At 49.9% G+C, this 19,148-nt stretch overlaps 7 protein-coding genes across 7 annotated transcripts; 4 read left to right on the top strand and 3 right to left on the bottom strand.

Annotated features, from left to right (window-relative positions):
• Positions 1 to 408: 408 nt before the first annotated feature.
• Positions 409 to 958, top strand: M430DRAFT_77556 (hypothetical protein; the record flags this gene model as incomplete). Its single annotated transcript, XM_024869575.1, has 2 exons — positions 409 to 543; positions 698 to 958. Coding segments are annotated over 2 exons (396 nt in total), but the record flags the coding sequence as incomplete, so codon positions are not given.
• A 365-nt stretch (positions 959 to 1,323) lies between these two features.
• M430DRAFT_108891 (hypothetical protein) lies at positions 1,324 to 3,772 on the bottom strand (the record flags this gene model as incomplete). The annotated part of the gene is made up of 2 exons (XM_024861242.1): positions 1,324 to 1,544; positions 1,600 to 3,772. The coding sequence occupies 2 exons, from the start codon at positions 3,770 to 3,772 to the stop codon at positions 1,324 to 1,326; spliced, it is 2,394 nt and encodes a 797-aa protein (XP_024717541.1).
• A 1,677-nt stretch (positions 3,773 to 5,449) lies between these two features.
• Positions 5,450 to 6,800, bottom strand: M430DRAFT_108817 (hypothetical protein; the record flags this gene model as incomplete). The annotated part of the gene is made up of 8 exons (XM_024861237.1): positions 5,450 to 5,486; positions 5,541 to 6,012; positions 6,061 to 6,117; positions 6,173 to 6,265; positions 6,325 to 6,457; positions 6,520 to 6,555; positions 6,616 to 6,685; positions 6,763 to 6,800. The coding sequence occupies 8 exons, from the start codon at positions 6,798 to 6,800 to the stop codon at positions 5,450 to 5,452; spliced, it is 936 nt and encodes a 311-aa protein (XP_024717542.1).
• Positions 6,801 to 7,789: 989 nt separating this feature from the next.
• On the bottom strand, positions 7,790 to 11,085 carry M430DRAFT_146988 (hypothetical protein). Its single transcript, XM_024863042.1, has 3 exons — positions 10,062 to 11,085; positions 9,293 to 10,013; positions 7,790 to 9,244 (listed from the first exon to the last, which is right to left on the bottom strand). Exons 1-3 carry the CDS (start codon positions 10,772 to 10,774, stop codon positions 7,889 to 7,891), a joined length of 2,790 nt encoding a protein of 929 aa, XP_024717543.1. The 5' UTR covers positions 10,775 to 11,085; the 3' UTR covers positions 7,790 to 7,888.
• A 151-nt stretch (positions 11,086 to 11,236) lies between these two features.
• On the top strand, positions 11,237 to 13,801 carry M430DRAFT_146991 (hypothetical protein). The gene is made up of 2 exons (XM_024863043.1): positions 11,237 to 11,550; positions 11,600 to 13,801. The coding sequence occupies exons 1-2, from the start codon at positions 11,257 to 11,259 to the stop codon at positions 13,391 to 13,393; spliced, it is 2,088 nt and encodes a 695-aa protein (XP_024717544.1). The 5' UTR covers positions 11,237 to 11,256; the 3' UTR covers positions 13,394 to 13,801.
• A 224-nt stretch (positions 13,802 to 14,025) lies between these two features.
• M430DRAFT_146993 (hypothetical protein) lies at positions 14,026 to 16,726 on the top strand (the record flags this gene model as incomplete). The annotated part of the gene is made up of 2 exons (XM_024863044.1): positions 14,026 to 14,150; positions 14,274 to 16,726. Exons 1-2 carry the CDS (start codon positions 14,132 to 14,134, stop codon positions 16,724 to 16,726), a joined length of 2,472 nt encoding a protein of 823 aa, XP_024717545.1. The 5' UTR covers positions 14,026 to 14,131.
• Positions 16,727 to 17,430: 704 nt separating this feature from the next.
• M430DRAFT_109176 (hypothetical protein) lies at positions 17,431 to 19,040 on the top strand (the record flags this gene model as incomplete). Its single annotated transcript, XM_024861262.1, has 2 exons — positions 17,431 to 17,953; positions 18,004 to 19,040. The coding sequence occupies 2 exons, from the start codon at positions 17,431 to 17,433 to the stop codon at positions 19,038 to 19,040; spliced, it is 1,560 nt and encodes a 519-aa protein (XP_024717546.1).
• Positions 19,041 to 19,148: the final 108 nt, after the last annotated feature.

The following is a 19,148-nucleotide window of genomic DNA, read 5'->3' on the forward strand; positions in this document are numbered from 1 at the left end:
CGTATATCTTCATTGGGTTTTATCTCTCCTGGAGTTAAGCCCGGCCGAAAATGAACCCAGACATGAGCCATTTGCGCAGTGATTTCCAAACCGTCCGCAACAGCCTCCTCTCCTCCTTAACCCAAGCCCCAAGAAAAAAATCCATAAGAGGATCTAACCATCCAGACAAGGACCAACACTCCTAAGCAAGTATCCCTATCCCTATATCTTACCCAACAAAGGGGGGCAAGATCACGTGTCACCTTCTTTCCAACCTCGGAGCGGAAAAACCTGCCATCCCGACCAAAAACTCGCGAAACCTCCCTCACCTCTCTCTGTCTCTGTCCAGAGAGATCCATACAGCTACGAGCCCGCAAGATAATATTGACGGACGACACGGTCGGCATTTTTCTCTCTCTCCGCGAAAAGATGGCGTCGACGATGACGAAGATGGCGCAGCAGGCGTCGAAACAAATCAATGCTGTGGTGGTGTCGGCGGGCCTGATGCAGAAGACTGTGAAAGTACGGGTTGGTGATCAGAAGTGGAATAATCATATTAGAAAAGTGCGTTCGTTATTTTCATTCTTTCTTTCGTTCATTGATCTCTCCCTCGCCCTCTCCCCTCTCTCCCCCCCTCTTCTCTTTCTCGAATTCCTCTATTACAAGATATACTCTCCCTCCATATATATATGTGTGTATGAACTAACCCCGGGGTCAGTATTTCAACCGGAAAGCCCACCTCCTAGTACATGATCCGCGCGAATCCCTGCGCGTCGGCGATATCGTAGCTATCACCCCGGGCTGGCGAGCATCCAAACACGTCCATCATGTAGTGAGCAGCATCATCGCGCCGTTCGGAGAGCCGATCGAGGCGCGCCCGCCGGTGCCGACGGAGGAGGAGAGGGTTGCGGAGAGGGAGGCTAGGAGGCTGGCTAAGGCTGAGAGGAAGAGGAGGAGGAAGAGTGAGGAGAAGAGTGAGGGGGAGGCGAGTGGGGAGGAGGGTAAGGAGGTGAAGAAGGATGTGGAGGCGTTGAATGTTTGAGGGTGAGGGGTTGGCTGAGAGAGAGAGAGAGAGAGGAGGTGGATGAGCATTGTATGCATATACTTGGCGTTTGGGGGGCTTGATGTATAAAATGGGAATGAATTCGCCTTGTATTATATCATATACGGTCACACTTAGCATGTGGATGAGGACTGTATAATGTTACATTGGTTCTTCTCCAATGGAGGTGTTACTACGCTGCAGCTTCTCAGCTTCATCTATTGCCGAGCAGCCTTTTATTTAATTCATACAATTCATTGCTAACACGATCATTCATCCCAAAACCTAAGCCTCCTAACCCGCTAACCACCACGCTCACCAAACTCCTTAGCCCAATCCTCAAACTCCTTCAAGCCTTGCTTGCTGACACTAGGTCGAATATTGACCAAACTTGCTTCAAAGTCCTTGAATTGGATCGGACGAATCTGATCCATAGACATGTGAAGCAGAGCTTCACCAAGAGACCGTAGCGGGCCCATGGCAGCATCCTTGGCCAAAGCCGTAATGTCGGATCCCGAAAAACCTAAAATACCATCTAATCAGCATATGCTAGTCAAGGTGCGCTGGGAAGAACGTACCATCCGTTAACCTAACCAACTCCTGGATATCAGCCTCACTAAGGCTATGCTTCTGGTGTCCCAAGAGGGTTCTCAGCTGCGTTGCCCTAGTTTCATCCTCCGGTAGAGGAATATACTGCCTCCTAACAAAACGACGTCTCGCAGCTTCATCAATGGCCCATGGAAGATTGGTAGCCGCAAGGACTAGAACCCTACTAGGATCACCTCTTTCTTTCTCCTTATCACTCTGCTCCCTCCCTGCCGCGGCTCGCTGTAGGTCGCTCCACTGGATCAAGAATTCCGTCTTGATACGTCTCGAAGCCTCATGTTCACCTGAGCCAGACCGCGAAGAAAGCAAGGAGTCGATCTCGTCTACAAAAATGATACTGGGCGCCAAAGCTTTGGCAAGAGAGAAGAGGGCTCTCACGAGTTTCTCCGACTCGCCCAGGTACTTGCTCGTCAAGCTGCTAGCCGAAATCGAGAAGAAGGTTGATTTCGACTCAGTTGCGACAGCTCTTGCCAGCATAGTCTTCCCCGTCCCAGGAGGTCCAAAAAGGAGCATCCCACGAGCGGGTTCCCTGAGACCCATAAATAGATCTGGCCGAAGAAAGGGATAAACGACCGCCTCTTTTAACGCCTTCTTGGCAATTTCGAGACCTGCAACATCATCCCAATGAACCTCGTCTCCATGTACCACGATTTCGTTGAATATTTGTTTCGCAGCTCCTTCGTCGACACCTTTTGGCAGGTTCTTCATGAGCTGTGCAACTTTCTCTTCCCAAGCCTTCTTCTCAGGATCAGTACTCGAAGAATCGGAATCATCAGATGTCGGAGTGGTTGGATCCGCAAGGATCAGATCTTCCCTCTGCTTCTGCTTCTGCTTTTGCTTCTGCAAGTGCTTCCTCCTTGGGCTGACTTCATAGCCTTCACTGCTATTAGTGTCATCGTCGATACTGAGAGATGACATATCCAAATCTTTGGAGCGCCTGGCATCACTTCTTCCAACCTGTCTCGCATTATTCCTGGCTTGGTGTCGATCAGAATGTCGAGCAGGTGAGTTGCTCGCTGTTGCTGGTCTCCTTGACAGCTTGGGAGAAGCATCAGCCAACTTGATGTCGGCCCCATCTGCTACTGCCGGCTTGCGCCGCAGCGGAAATTCAGCTTCAGCCTTGGCTTTTTTGGCACTCGTCTCCGGATATTCCTTGAGGTATGTTGGATAGGATACAGGTTCGAAATTGATCGGTTTTTTTGAACGAGGTGGCGGTGGAGGAGGCGTCCTTTTAGGCACAGGGATACTGGGTTCAGTCAGAGTAACATTAAGTGGATCATGCGATGCCGACGAAGTAAGCTTCGATCCTGTAACAGCATCGGCATGGTTTGGACCGGCTGGTGGGAACAGATAGTCATTCGAACGGTCCGTAGAACCAGATAACTCATGGTTGCCTGGTAATATATCCACCGGGCTTGGAGGTCTGGGGGACCTGTCGTGGACAAGGGTTCTTGTCCTACTATCATATCGCACATTACCTGACGAGTAAGACCTTCCACCCACTCGATCGTCAATGCTTCCTTTCCGACTGGAGTCTGATAGCGTCGTGCTGCTATTATAAAGCTCCGGGTCCTGGCTACGGCCAAGTTTATCTCGGCCTGTCCTGCCAAGTGACTGCCACGCCAGCGTTGCAGCTTTATTCGTCACGAGATTTGCCGACCTGCTGGACCCAGATGGTTTCGGACTTGGCTTTCTTTTGCTTCTATCAGACGATCGTAATGTGTGGAGCATGGTTCTTCCTTTATCAGGACTCTGACTTCGAGACGTCTTCTTCACTGGCGGTGCGAGCAAGCTAGAAGACGATGCGTTCGTTCTCGAAAAGTGTGCAGAATGTGAAGCCTGATCTGACCCTTTGCTCCCTACAACTGCACGTTCAGAGCTGCGCCTTGGGAATAATGAAGGTCGCTGTGGCAGTGAAGGCGGTCGTGAGATATCTGGGTAGCTCACGGCAGGGATTGTGCCGTTCCCAATATATCCTGGTTCACCGTGCTCGATCTCTGAAGAGTGTCTTGACTTTCTGGAAGGAGAAGCCCTGCTGGCCTTGCCCTTGCGCTCGTCTATTGACCTCTCGCCCGAAGCCTCCTCCAGTCTCGATTGTCTCAAAGCTTCAAGTAAGTCCACTCTCTCCTTGCACTGCATCTCCATCTCCCTCAGACTGTCCTTCAGGGCCTTCTCTGTCTCAGATCGCGGTACGTAACCGGCTGGAACTCGGTATGCATTGTGATAGTAGATATGGTCGAGCGCCGAGCGCCACGACCGCAAGGCTTCTGCTTCATTGCCCTAGAAGTGCCACAGCGTTAGAAGGGTATGATTCGGCGGCTTCGAGCCATGCACAAAGGGTGGAGAGGGGGGAGGAGACGGCCATACCTGTCCTTCAAAGTAGACAGCTGTTGAGCAGATCAGATAGCACTCATCGTACGTCTTCTGGAGCGACGACGCCGTCTTGTTTCGCATCATAACCGCGCGTGAAGCTTCGTGGTCGGCTCATAGAAGTCGTAGGATAGGAAAGCTGTTGCTGTCAGTGAAGAGCGTGGTAGAAGTCGTTCTTGGCGGGAGGTTGACCATGTGCTTGGAGGCCTTTTCCTGGACAAGGCTGCTGTGACGTATCTACGTATAGCGTAGCAAGGTGGAAGGTGGGAAGATGGGCCGTTGCCAGCCTACCGACCGGAAAACAAGACTCCAGGGTGAATTGAAAAATTTCAAAATCAAGTCAGTTCGTCGGATGTCACAGTACTGAGTGACTGGCAAAGTTTATCGGGAATCATTGAAGGATGGCGAGCGCAGAGTCGTCCCGTAGGCCTGATGGGATACGAGCGAGGGCGCAGGGCTACTGAGTAGTGGAGCGCAGAACCATTTTTAGGGTCGGTCGACTCTTGGAAGCCGGGAGTCCTTAGTGGACAACGGTTCGATTTGGCTTTCTGGAGAGCCCAAGTCAAGATCCAGACAAATGTTGGAGGAGGAGAAAAGATTGGAGGCGGCTGCTTTCTCCTATGTGAGGCAAGGCAAGGCAAGGCAAGGCCAATAAACCTGGAGTTGTGGCGTGCCTTGCAAGTCAAGGGTAACAAGAGGCGGGGTTGTCCTGGTAGAATCCCCCACAGCATCAAGTGGATCTCGTGTCAGCAGCAGGAGAAATGCCGTTTGGCTACGATTGTTGTGTATAGTATATATCTCCACCGCCTCAATTAGAATTTTCTTTCCACCCAATTCGTGATGCATGAGGGCCTATTATTGTAATCTTCAGAGTATTACCCATGTACTTACCTTACTTGTCCCTAGCCAATATTAATAAGCAGCGCCCAGTTACAACTCACAAGATAGAACGGTCACAGAGCCCTAGACGGGCTGCGGCGTGGAAAGGTAGAATATAATCGAGACTCTTCATTCAGGCTTCGGTTTCAGCCCCTCATCTTATAAGTACATAAAGCAGCTAGCTAGCTCTAAAGGTTTTTTTATAACCTTGTCACCCCATGCTATTTGAACGCCGTTGAACCTGCCCTCTCGGAAAAGTGAAAGCGCTCATGACCAAATACCCAGCAGCCTCCAAGAAAAGAGATCTAGGAGAAATATGTACAGATCGAGTTGATCTCGCGAATGGCGAGCATTCTCCGGCGACGCAGAGTCAGGGTAGCGAGTGTTGAAGATATCCAGAACATGTTGTCCCGTGCAAGCCCTGCACGTTCCGGGAGAGCGAAAACGTGTGCAAGCCTCAGTGCCAGAGAGGAAGTATTAGAGCGTGATTTTGATAGGCTGAGAGGCTGCAGTCATCGACTTGAGGATTGCATATCCCTTCCTGGTGAAGAATCCTCATAATGTCAAGGCATCCTAGACAATTGAATCATTTTGGCGGATGAAGTAGGCCCTGGGAGAGCGCGTTAGCATAGTCCCCTCCATTTAGAGGTTGGATAAGACTTACTTGCAAGCCTCATACGCCGACCAGCAAATAGCAGTGCTCGGCATAGTTGTCACCACACGAGGTCGTACGCCCTTGAAGAATCCCTTTAGGCCCTCTCTTCGGCGAAGTAGCCGACATCCCTCCACGAACCCATTTACGTTTCGCAACTCAGCATCGGTTGCTGTCCCTCTCGTCTGTAACATCGTCTTAACCACGTCCATTGGCGTCGTCAGGGCCGCAGCAAAGCCTCCAGCCACACCACCAGCAACACAGTGAGTTGTTGGATCGTAAGCTTTCTTTGGATTCATAAATGTGGATATCGATTCGTAGGCCAGAAATTGAAGCGCCGTGAAGGGGACCGTCATAGACAGTGTCGTGGGATAGGAGACGTAGAAGGCAGATAATCCTTCACTCCGGTACACGTATCTGGCGCAGTCGAACATTGATTTGTACATCTTTCTTGACTCATGAATTTGCATGCGTTGCTTGATGACTTCGGAGTATCAGCTCTGGTCTAGAAGGACAACCAGAATTAACCTACCATCGAAAGGGTTCATGAGCGCATCGCTGGCAATGGTTGCGGAAGCTCCGCTCGCGGCTGGCCAGGCGTTAGTCCAATCCTCGCGAACAAGAAAAATGTCACCAAGACCTACCGGCAGCTAAGGGGTGGTGCACACCAGCCTGATTACCCCCCATAACATGCTTCACTGCTTCGTACGTCGCAAAGTAAACGGCATGGGCAGGTCCTAGGCCAACTGTCAGAATTTTTGAAGTTCTCCGGCCCAGCCTCCTTGCGGTAACCAACCTGCACCAACTACCACGCTCGACATGCCGCGCCATAAACTCAAGATTCCCTCTCCCGACGCTATTCGATAGCCTCCTTGTATCATGCCATTGTAGACAGCGGAAGGTGTGGGGTTGAGGATTTGCATTCGTGTCTGCGAAGGCTGTCAATATGGCTCCTGACATCATTGTATAATGAACACAAAATATTGCGCACCTTGATAGCATCAATTGGGTACATAACAGTGTGCTCCTATTGAAACCTGGTTAGCTTTTTGGAGGAGAGGAAGTCCCGTGTGCGAAGAAGGCTTACGGCTATGCCAGCAAAGGCGCCGGCGACCATGTTCTGGACGAGGGAAAAATTGGGTGGAAGCCCTTCATAGCTATTTACCAACAGTCAGCGATTTGCCGGACCCGAGGTGCAAGTGTTGAGTGCGGCGATTCTTGTTGTTGCACATACTCATACTCTTCGACGGGCTCTGCATTTGGCTGGGCCATTTGGGCCACTGCCACAGATCCTCCGTACGTATTCGATTGCAGAGCCAGGGTGCCGGCTTCGTGGAAACTCGACGGGAACAACAGGAGCTTCGAGACGAGCACCGAGGAATCAGCTGGATGTCGGTCGGAAGATGGATGGCGTGAATCGAAGGAGATCGAAGATAGTGAGCAAGAGACACGGGCGAAAGGGAGGGTGGACAGAGGGCGAAGGGAGAGTGAGGGTGGAAAAGAGTTCGCCGATGATTATTTTGCCTCTGGGGGAGGTTTTGGAGGCGGAAAGGTAGGGAGGCGCTAGGTAGGTACGGACATAGAGCATGTCAAGTAGCGCGAAAGAGCAGGGGTTGACACCGACGACGGGAGAACGTGAGAACGTTTGTTTCTTTGACCTGCTTTTGCCTTTATTGATTTATTGCCTACTTTGCTTAATTTATGAGGGCCCTTAGATCAGATACCGGGCCCGACGGGGACGGACGGGGCCTTTTTATCTGATCCTCTCCTCCGCATGTACCGAGGACTCTTCGTCAGCTACCGCATGGGCCTATGGCCTGGAACGGTTTATGAATCCATCCATCAATCAATCTTCGTCAGACACAACACTCTCTCTTGCCATCCGCCTCCGCAAGCAACGCCTCATTACTCAGCTTTTCTCCGGCCTGGGAATTGATTCATGGGTTCTGGCCGGGAGTGGCATATCTCCTGGCTCTCCCTGGCTTCTTCTCTCTTCCTTGCACTCGGCTTTTGCCCTCTGTCTTGGCTTTGCTTGCTCTGGCTTGAGTGCCCAGGAACTATATAATAAATATCTCATGTGCACGGTCCGTCGTCTGGGATCACGGGACCTGGCTAACAACCTGGTTACCTTACCTTACCTTACCTTACCTTGAGGCTTGACGGCGTCGGAAGGTGGAAACAATGAGAAACCGGAAACAAAACTTAGGATCTAGAATTAAAATATAGAATTAAAATATCGCTGCAGATGACACGGGCTATTAAGGCCTAATTGATACCAAAAATCTCCAAAGTCTGCCCTCCTCGCCATGTCATGATCCCCAACTCCGAGTACAGTAATGTGTCTGATGTCTTGTGAACGCCTAGATACTGATCCCTGGTCTGCCATCCGTTTGCGCCTTCTGAAATTGATACAGCAATCCTAGGACTCCCCCTCCTCCTGGCGCCCCTCCGTCCCCTTCATCTTCGTCCTCGGCCTCTTTGGTGACGCCTCTCGTGGGAGAAGTCTCCCATCGGGATTCATCAAGGCCTACTTCGCTTTCGTACGTATCCTTGGACCCCGTACTCCGCTGGGCTACTCTCTCAGCCGCGGTCTCGTCCTCATCTTCGATCGCCTCTTCAACAATATTTTGCCGAGCTTGATAACGGGATCGAGAGTTGCGCCGTCCACTACGGGCTCCAAATCCAGATGCTGACGGTTGATGATGCGGATCTAACAGAATTGATGGCATAGGCGACGAATGTCCGCCTGCAGCTGGGAACCGCGGGGTTCGCGCGGCTTGTGGCATCCCCGTTGCTCGACTCCTTGGCAGCCTCTGGCTTCGGCCCATTTTCGACATTTGCATGTCTGCCGTCAGTGTTGGCGACATAAGTCCAGGAAATGCAGGTGGAGGGTGGAAGGGCTGCCGCATCCCAGGAGGGAGGTGTCCTGGAACACCTGTTTTCGGATTCAGTAGATAATTGTCTAAAAAGCCATAGTAAGAGGCAGCCATTTTTCCATGCTTCGTGGAGTAATATTCATCTCGAAGATCAACACCGCCTTCCCCTTGTCGTTTAGTCCTGCCTACGCCATTCTTGAAATCGAATACAGAAAACGAACACAGGTATCCTACGCCGTCGACATGAATGGTGAATTCCCGGAAGAAATCGATGATCTGGTCACTGCATTTTGGTAGGCTGAACCAGAGAACAAAGGGAGTGATGATGATACTGAAGACTTCCTCGAGGAATATCACTATCTTGAGCTGGTAAAGGGAGGCAAATTCTCTCCTAACTTCATCACTATGAAGCCGGTCTTGCCAGTGACTTGGACAATAGTGTGTATACTCGATCACGTTTCGTAACGCGTACTCTGGGTCGAAGACGAGATTTTCGTCCGGGATCGTTCCATTTGAGATGGTCCAGATCGCCCCAAAGACCGCGATATAGAAGAAGACGGTCCTTTCAGGTGTAACTTCAAATACGAGGAATAATTCAGGGTCCCACAGGGTAGCCACAGCGAGGACCGACACAACAGCCCCAGCGACGAACGCTACAAATCTCGCAATTTGAACCATCTTGACCTTCGGAAACTGATCAAGATAGCGAGAAGCAAATGGATATGACATGTTGATCCGTTTGTGGAATAGATGATGTAGCTCGTTGAATTCGCGAAATTTCCATTCGGCAAGGGGTGTATACTGCCGCGATCCAATAGCTGATGGATTGTCTTGGTACTCCTAGAGGCCTATTAGCATGAACTGGGACCAGTGGAATGGCTATATTACTCTGAAATATCTAAAGAAATACACAATCATGAGGTAGACGACTGTGATTGGAGCACATAGGACATTCATAAACCCCGCAAACAGGAATCGGTTTCGCAAGCCATCACTCAGTTGTCTTCGATGAGAATCTTTTAAGACAAGCTGTTTGACCTGGCCATAGTCGTTGAATATGAAGTCCATTATGCACCAATCCAGGGTCCACAACATAGTTCTTGAAAATAGTTGACGGCCTTGGAGGAAAGGCACAGGCAGAGTGAGGTCCAATATCTCCTTGTTGAATAATGCGATCAGGTAGTTCTCTTTTCTCATCAATCTATTGGCGATATCATGCGCATCTAATCTTTGCTTTGATTGGCTACCGAGGTATTTGCGATTCGCCGGCGATATCTTCTCGACCGTGATAGGGTTGGCGTCCCGCAAAGCCATTATCCGGGCGACAATATCTTGCCAAGAGATAGTTTGCATATCGCTGTCTGGCACCTCGAGCAGATGCAAGAAGAAGTCATGAACTCGCATTAGGCGAGGAATATCGGCCAAGAGCTGATAGACCCTCCACATAACATACAAAGTAAAGAGCCAGATGGCAACGTTTGGCATCCCAGAAATTTTCTTCGTGCACTGGGGGATAAGTACCTGAGATAAAGTTCTGCTCTGGGGTATCTCTTGAAAATTAACACATTGTGTGAGGAAAGTTGTAAAGACCGCAACAAATATGATTGTACTGTGCGCAGGGTTAGTAAAGTCCGAGTATTGGAAGTAAAGAACTAACAGCAAATTCAGAACCCGGGCAAGTATCATACACCAGATGCCAGACCCCAGGTAATAATCGTACACATCTCTTATGAAGCTATCGAGGTTGGTGATATTGATCCATCTCCACATAGCTCTTTCTCGAGGGTTGCTAGTCAGCAATCCTATATTTGGTCGTGTTGCTTGTGTCATATGGCGGGTTCCAGCTTCATCATCCTCGTATAACCGTTGCTGAGCTCGCGCAGCCTCCCAGTGGGCATCACTCTCTCGGTTAGAGGGGCCAGAAACCGGAGGTTTCCTTCTTTGGGGGTTTGGTGGTGATTTTGATGGCCGGGTTGGAGTGCCTGAATGAGGATTGTTTCCTTCGATCAGCAGCGAAGCCGGCACGTCATCATCTCCGTCTTCCTCAAGCAATCTAGGAGACTGTGTCCATTTGGAATGGGTTCTTGGCGCTTTGTTGTCTTGACGTCCAGGTGATGGCCTGATTCCTTGTTGTTGACCAGCAAGGAATGCTGTGCTCTCGGTCGTGAGGCGACTATCCTCGCCGGTGAAAACATCTGCACCTCCTAACTCATCGTCGTGGAAGCGAAGGTTCTCCTCATCTATTGCCATTCCTGCTTGCTCCTCGATATCGGACTCGGATGCTTCATCGTGGGCGCGCAGGTCATCGTATATCGACCGCCCAGCGGAATTCGTAGGAAGAAGACGGGAAAGAAGATTCGAAGCCATCATGATGCAGGGAAAATAGAGGACGATGTCCTTCTGGATTCGAAGAGGAGGTACGCGGGGATGAGGAGTGTAATCGGATCGTTAGGATGGGACCCAGTAGGCGATAAGCCACCGTCCTGTACGATGCTAGATGGAAGATGGTGGACGTGCATCTGAGAGGCACGAGATAACTGCTGAGGTGCCGATGTCTCGGACTGATACATGATCGCGCCTCCTAGGCCATGGTATTATCACGAGAGTTTGGTTCGAACGACTCGATGCTGCTGATATCTTCTGAACCTCAACTGATTGACGACAGAGGAGGGGTGGAGAAGGAGGGTCCGTAGAAGCACGAGTGACGGTGCGGATGACTGGCCGCGTTGGGTAACGCTAGGCGACATTCTGCCAAAGGCGGTCGGCTATATTCAGAATAGCTCCAAGTGATCCCCTCGGCCGACATCTCATGTCCACCACTCCTTGAACGATCTTGAACTTTGGCCCTGACGATGACGAGTGATTCAGTCCTCGCGCGCAAGCCCTCGGGTCAGAGTGATGGCTTTGAACATCACCTCTCACCCACGGCTGCACAGGCTTTGCGAAGCAATCCGCTGTCGGCCAAAGCCACAAGTGTCCTCTCTGCATCCTATGCCGATTCTGATATAAGAGATGCTCTGGGTCTTCTGGACAAACGTGGGATCCAAAATACCGCAGAGACCCGTCGTCAGCTAAGGCTGGCCGTCCAGAAGGAAGTGATTGACAGCAATGGCGACATCATCCGTGAGTTTGGGCATGTTGCTGAGGTATGTACAGCTTTCCTGCAAGCGTTTGCGGACACTCACCCTCGTTTAGCAACTCAAGCGCATTGGCCTTACCATTGCGAGTCTCAGTCAGGGCTGTGAAGAGATGAAGAAACATATCTCGGCCGCCCACCAAGAGACTGCGCCAGTACTTCAAGAAGCGTCTGATCTTATGAAACAGAAAGATCAAGTCGAGGCTAAGCAGCAACTTCTGAAAGCTTTCAATGCCCATTTCATAATGTCTGAGGAGGATATCGCAACTCTCACGTCCACTGCAGAACCCGTGGATGATACGTTCTTTGCAGTTCTTGCAAGAGCGAAGAAAATACACAACGACTGTGAGATATTGCTCGGTACTGAAAACCAGCAGCTGGGACTTGAGATCATGGAACAGATCTCAAAAAGCCTCAACCGCGCTTTTCAGAAGCTGTATAGATGGATTCAACGCGAGTTCAAGTCTCTCAACTTGGAAAACCCTCAAATTAGTTCATCCATTCGACGAGCTCTTCGAGTTCTAGCAGAGCGACCGTCTCTGTTTCAGAATTGTCTCGACTTCTTCGCTGAAGCACGGGAACATATATTATCTGATGCATTCTACACTGCCCTAACAGGCACGTCAGTCGGCGGTGAAGAAGATGCGTCGGTGAAACCAATCGAACTAGTCGCCCATGATCCACTGCGATACGTCGGAGATATGCTCGCGTGGATTCATTCAGCAACGGTCAGCGAACGCGAGGCACTGGAAGTCTTATTCATTTCAGAAGGTGATGAGATAGCAAAGGGCATCCAAGCAGGACGAGACAGCGAGCCTTGGAACGTGGATGGAGGGAATGACTTTGATGGCCTCAAGGCTCTCAATGAACTGGTCGATCGAGACGTTACTGGAGTGGCAAGAGTCCTTCGTCAACGGATTGGACAGGTGATTCAAAGCCACGAAGAAACAATCATGGCGTACAAGATTGCCAACCTGCTAAATTTCTACCGTATCACATTTTCCAAGTTACTAGGAGAAGATTCGGTCCTCCTCGAATCATTGACAACTCTCGAAGAATCTGCACTAAATCAATTCACAACTTTAATGCGTGATCATGTAGCTGGTCTACAAGGGGAATCACAACTTGCCCCCCCTGATCTAGCACCTCCTGACTTCTTACAAGAAGGCTTCAAGCAGCTAACTGCCATCATGAAAACTTACGAAACCTCTCTCACATCTGCTGATAGTAGGGAAGCCGATTTCGAACCCATATTGACGGAAGCTTTTGATCCGTTCATGGAGGGATGTGAGAATATAGCGAAACATTTAGAGGCGCCGGCTCGCACAATTTTTTCAATCAACTGCCTCCTGGCAGCCAAAAACATTTTGGCCCCGTTCGACTTCACTAGCACACGTCTTTCCAAAATACAAGACACCGTCGATAAGCATACTTCTACTCTTGTTGAGTACCAGTACTCGTTCTTCCGAGCCAACTCGGGTTTACAACCCCTCCTTCAAGCCTTGGCACCATTATCAGACACTAAAGAAGATCTCCTATCAATTCGATCACTGGATGCATTCCGGCCGGAGGTTTTGATACAAGCAAGTCAGACTCTGGATGACTTCCTTCCCTTGGCACTAATGGATGCCATGGAGAATCTGAAAAATCTTCAGAGTTCTAAAATGGCCAGGAAAATCACCGAGGAAGCTGCTGATAGGTTTTGTGGCGATTTTGAGCGCGTGGAGGAGAAACTAGTCGCTTCAGATGACATCTGGGAGCAAGAAGCAGACGAGGAGACTCTCGCGTCGAGCCAACCTTTGAAGTCGCTGTTCCCACGAACTAGTGGGGAAATAACAGTCTTGCTCTCTTGAATGCTTCGTTAAAAAACATTCTCGGCAAACAGGGAAAATGTATCGATCTCAGCATTTTCCACGGCCATATTCCACGCTTGGCTAATTATGTGGATGGCTCCATTCCTACCTATGGCAGAGACATGCCCGAAGTAGCAGTCATGTCTCATTCCACTACGAATGCGGCTCGGTGTCGGAGATGAGAACGCAGAAATGAATACAATAGAAGGTCCATGATATGTAACACCAATAAGAAGTGGGCGAAGAGCTATAAGGTTGCTGGTTGTATTTGCTACGGTCTACTGTCTCCTGCAATACTTGACCATGGAGCGCTCTGTACAGTATAATGCGAATGCTTGAGGGAGGTTACATGAAACAGGGACCTCGGTGTGGCAAATTAAACTCTTTTTGAGGATATAAAGAGTACCTTATTAGCAACTTGCCGTGTCTCTGTGAACACAATACCTTATGGACCGAATGTTAATAGCCTCAGGGGGCCAATGTTGATAGCCTCAGGCCCCCATACCCCTTTACCCGTGATGATATAAGGACTCGCCACTGTGGCTGTGCCAGTCCAAACTAGGTAAGGCGGTTCTGGAACGTGGCCGACAGTTACCCCTCCAAAGATTAAATGTTTTGCTTCCCAACCCGCACGAAACTACCTACACTTCCTTTCAACTCCGTTTGGTCATCGCGGGGTACCATCCAGGTGCTCAGATATAAATTCATAAACCCATCTGTCCATCATTTTTCCTGAATATGTTTGTCCTTCGAAATGGTAAGTGATAAATAACCCTTGTGTATCTCACAATCCACCCATTCTGTCGCGTCAACAAGCCAAGCAGGCACGACGGACAACGCAAAAGCATTCGCAAAATAAAAGCTAATATAAAGTTTTTAGTTGGCAAACTGATTTTTGGCGATACCTCTAAAGAATCTATGATCGAGCTTCCGCAAGGCCAACTCTATCTCGTTCGTCCACTTTCGCCCAAAGGCTACTCGGAGCTTATTTTCAAAGACGCTGCGGCTAGGATTCGAAAGACCGGTCAGGATTTCCAATACCAACTTGTCATACAGCGTGTGTACGAAGAAGGCGAAGAGGAACTACTGGATAGTGAAGACGCTGAAGACGCAGATACGGCTGCCTTGGCTGCGGAACGAGACGAGAAGACCTTTCTGCTTGACGAAAGCTTGCATTTCAGGTCCGAGATTCGAGAGGGTGCTGAGAAGGTTCTGGCTTGGAGAGATTTAAGTGGTGACGCCGGTGACCTCTACGAATTCGTTTGCGACAACTCGATCGACGCCGCCCAGGTACACGCCTTTGAAGTAACAGCGGTGAACTGCCAATACGAGAGGAAATACCGAAAGAATCATCAAAACGCAACCGAACAAGAGCTTTCTCAGTTTATCTTCGATAGCGAGCAACCTATACCAAGTGCGAGTCCGAGACACAGCCCTACCGTACAATCGCCGGTCACGATGCCTTCGGTAGCATCATCATCCGCGCTCCGAAATTCCGCGAATTCATCACTGAAGAGGGAAAGAACGCCGACGAAGTCTTCTTATTCTTCTCAGCAGACTTCCCAGAGAGATGAGACTCCTACGGAAGCACCTGAAGTTGCTATACACCCACAGGCACTGTCGATTCTCGCGGTGGAGACCGCGGAGCTTCATCTTTTCGATTTTCAATCAGGCTCTTTCATCATCCAAGACCCCGCGGTCAAGGCGACGGTGTCCGAGGTGGGTAAATGGCAATATTGGCTTCAAATTACTGGCAAGGATAGGGATTGGCTTGGGCAAGAAGTGGTTGCAGACATCAATCCAGTTTTTAACTTCGAATTTCTCTCGTTCATATTCAATGCCTATACTCCCGATGGCCAAGCTTACTCCTGGCTTCTCCGTTTCAAGGATCAAGAGACAATCGTACGATTCCAGGAGGGTCTCATGCAAGCTCTATGGGAACAGCTGAACGAGATCAAATGGAGCAAGAACAAGGAAGATGAGCGTGAATATGTCTTGGAGGCCTTCCAGGATCTTACGATGGAAGACTCACCGCAGGAGGCGGATGAGGAGGAGGAGGAGGAAGAGCCTGAAGAAGTGGAAGATGATGGTCAAAGAAGTGAGCACTACGACAGTGACGAAGAGGAAGACGATGTAGTGACCAGGGATGACGATGGAAATGTCAACTCGCAACTCGCAGTTGGTTACAAACACGATCGATCTTTTGTCGTTCGTGGATCTAAGATTGGGGTTTTCAAGCACACTCCTAATAACAACCTTGAATTCTCGACAAACATATCTAAGGTCGAAACACCAAAAGGCAAACTATTCAGTCCGAAGAAGGTCATGCTTCATGCCGAGGACACCAATATGATCTTGCAGAACGAGGCCGACCCGAACTCTCTGTATCGCATGGATCTTGAATATGGCAAGATTGTGGACGAATGGAAAGTTCACGACGATATCCCAGTCAATACGTTTGCCCCTGAAAGCAAATTTGCTCAGATGACAGGAGAGCAAACGTTCCTCGGTTTGTCACGCAACGCTCTCTACCGTATTGATCCACGCCTCGCAGGCAACAAGCTTGTGGACTCGGAGCTAAAGCAATATGTCTCGAAAAACGACTTCTCAGCCGCCGCAACGACCGAAAAAGGTTACATTGCAGTTGCTAGCAATAAAGGCGATATTCGCATGTTTGACCGTCTCGGTATCAATGCCAAAACTCATATTCCCGCTCTTGGTGAGCCGATTATAGGCCTTGATGTTAGCGCTGATGGTCGTTGGGTTCTCGCTACTTGCCGCACATACCTGCTGCTGATCGATGCGATGCAAAAAGAGGGCAAGAACGAGGGCAAACTTGGCTTTGAAAAATCCTTCGGAAAAGACTCGAAACCCCAACCTCGCCGCCTGGGTCTCACTCCTTCCCACGTTGCTCAATTCCAACATGAGACAGGATCACCATTGTCTTTCACACCCGCACGATTCAACACCGGAGAAGGTTTGTCGGAAACTTCGATCATTACAGCTACCGGTCCTTTTATTGTGACTTGGAACATGAAGAAGGTGCTCAGAGGTAGCAAGGATCCATACAGTATCAAGCGCTATGCGGAGGAGGTAAAAGCTGATAACTTCAAGTACGGAAGCGACAAGAACGTTATCGTTGCCTTACCTAACGAGGTGAATATGGTGGCGAAACAATCCTTCAAGAGACCTACAAGGGAGAGTATCGCTACACCAGTTAGAATTGGAGGTAGTAGCCTTGGAGGCAGGAGGAGTGAGGCTGGGAGAATTGGGACAAGGGAAAGCGCAAGATACAAGCTGGGGAAGGAGGATGTCGTCAATTCTCCTTACTGATCTCACGGGGTCGGCCTCTCCTTGAAATATTGATGGATTATGATGGCTGGGCGGGCGTTTTGGGCTGATAATACTCGGAGGATGAAGCCAGGAATCGTCCTTCTAAGGTGGTCCATAATTTCAGTGCGCTGGGAATGTCAGCATTGTTTTGCACTTAATGTAACTAGGTAGCATAGGTACCTTAGGATATCAATACCCTTTTAATCTCTCGAGGTACACTGGACGAGCAAGTTCCAAGTGGCTACGTCATTCCTGAGTTCGCCCTTCTTTTCGTTGTGTTAGCCGGAGAGACCCAGAGATTCACTACTTACCGAGAAGGCATATCCAAGTGGAGTTGCAAAAGACTACGGTCAAAGCTGGACGCACCGTTTTTATCGTCAATCCCAATTGCACAGATTCGGGGAGTTCTGGTCCAAGTCAGGCTTTCCGGTATTTCGGATTATTGGGATAGACAACGTATTTGAGTTATTCCGGCACAACCGCCAGCAGCCTTGACCGCCCTCCTTGACCGCCCTCCCCGCCGGTTGGTTCTCGATAATCCGATCCGAGAAGCGCGTGTGGCACGGGCCATGGCGCGTCACACTGTAATTGTCATATCGCCTCGCGGGTTTCGCGTATTGCCTACCGAGTTTGAGTGAATCAATCTTCCGTCACCCCCCCCTCCAGATCTCTCTAAACAGTCCTCCGTCAACGCCTCAATCAACATGGCGCCCACAAAAGAGGAGAAGCCTGCGATGAGCGCTTTCGAGCGCAGGAGATTGGAGAACATCGCCGCGAACCAGGCCATGCTAAAGGACTTGAGCAACAGCGCTGAGAAGATCATACCCAGAGCAGTATCGAAGCCCCCCAAACCTGCCGCACCTCGCAAGAAAGCCGCCCCTGTCAAGAAGGAGGCACCGCGACCTACTCGGACAAGTTCTCGTCTCGCTGGTCTTCAGGCCGACAGTGAGACTGCGAAGCGGAAGGCAGAAGAGGAAGAGGCATTTGTAAAGGAGAGTGTGCAGGCGAAGAAGCAGCGAATAGCTGGAGACATCAATCTAAATGATGTCGCGGACGGAAAGATAGGGGCTAAGTTGGATGACTTCCTCTCAGGCGTCATGAGGGGAGCGGCCCCAAACTTACGAACCTTTACAGAGGATGACGTGAAGGAGACGACAGATGAGGGCTTGAAGTTATTGAGAGAGAAAATGAGTAGTCTGGAATTATATGACGAGTACCCCCCCAACTGTGAGTCTTTCAAGGTCCCCGAAACTTTTCAAACTGACAAGAACTTCCAGCCATCAAAATCACACCAGAACGAATATATGCTCTTGGATTCCATCCAACAGAAGACAAGCCTTTGATTTTTGCAGGTGATAAGATAGGCAATCTAGGCATATTTGACGCTTCACAGACGGGGGCTACAGTCAAGGCAGAAGAGAACGACGACGACGATGAGGGTGCGGAAGACCCAGAACCAACTATCACGGCTTACAAGGTTCATTCGAGAACAATATCTTCCTTGGTATTCCCTGCTGATGGTAACTCGGTATATTCAAGTTCATATGACTCCTCGGTTCGGAGACTAGACTTGCAAAAGGGGATTGCTGTGGAGGTATTCGCGCCAGATTCATCCGACACGGAATTGCCTATTTCGTGTATTGACGTCCCCCATCAAGATCCGAACCTTATCTTTTTCTCCACCCTTGAAGGATCTTTTGGTCGACACGACATACGGACACCCAAGGAGACAGAAGTGTGGCAGCTCACAGACAAGAAGATTGGGGGGTTCTCGCTTCACCCTCTATACCCCTATTTATTAGCGACCGCCTCACTGGATCGAACCCTCAAAATTTGGGATTTACGGAAGATCACTGGCAAAGGAGAATCACGGATACCCCATTTAATTGGAGAGCATGAATCGAGGCTCTCGGTCTCCCATGCATCTTTCTCAGCAACCGGCAACATAGCCACAACTTCCTATGACGATACCATCAAGATTTATTCCTACCCTGATGCCGGCTCTTGGAAAGTTGGACATGAGCTTGATAGCGAGCTTATGGAACCAACCACCACAATACGCCACAATAATCAAACCGGGAGGTGGGTTACAATTCTGAAGCCCCAGTGGCAGGAGAAGCCGGCGGACGGGATCTCTAAGTTCGTGATCGGGAATATGGGGAGATTCGTAGATGTGTTCGCTAGCGATGGACAACAGCTGGCACAGTTGGGAGGTGAAGGGATATCGGCGGTGCCCGCAGTGGCCCAATTTCACCCCAGCCAGAATTGGATTGCAGGTGGGACGGCGAGAGGGAAGCTTTGCTTCTGGAGGTGATGAGAATGGTGGAGAAATGTGGTGCCATTTAGAGGCCTTGATTATGCATGATGGGAGGAACATGCAAGACAACAATGCCTGAGAGGTTATCTCGGACTTGGGCAGTAG

This window comes from Amorphotheca resinae (assembly GCF_003019875.1).
Source record: "Amorphotheca resinae ATCC 22711 unplaced genomic scaffold M430scaffold_12, whole genome shotgun sequence".
NCBI lineage: Eukaryota > Fungi > Ascomycota > Leotiomycetes > Helotiales > Amorphothecaceae > Amorphotheca > Amorphotheca resinae.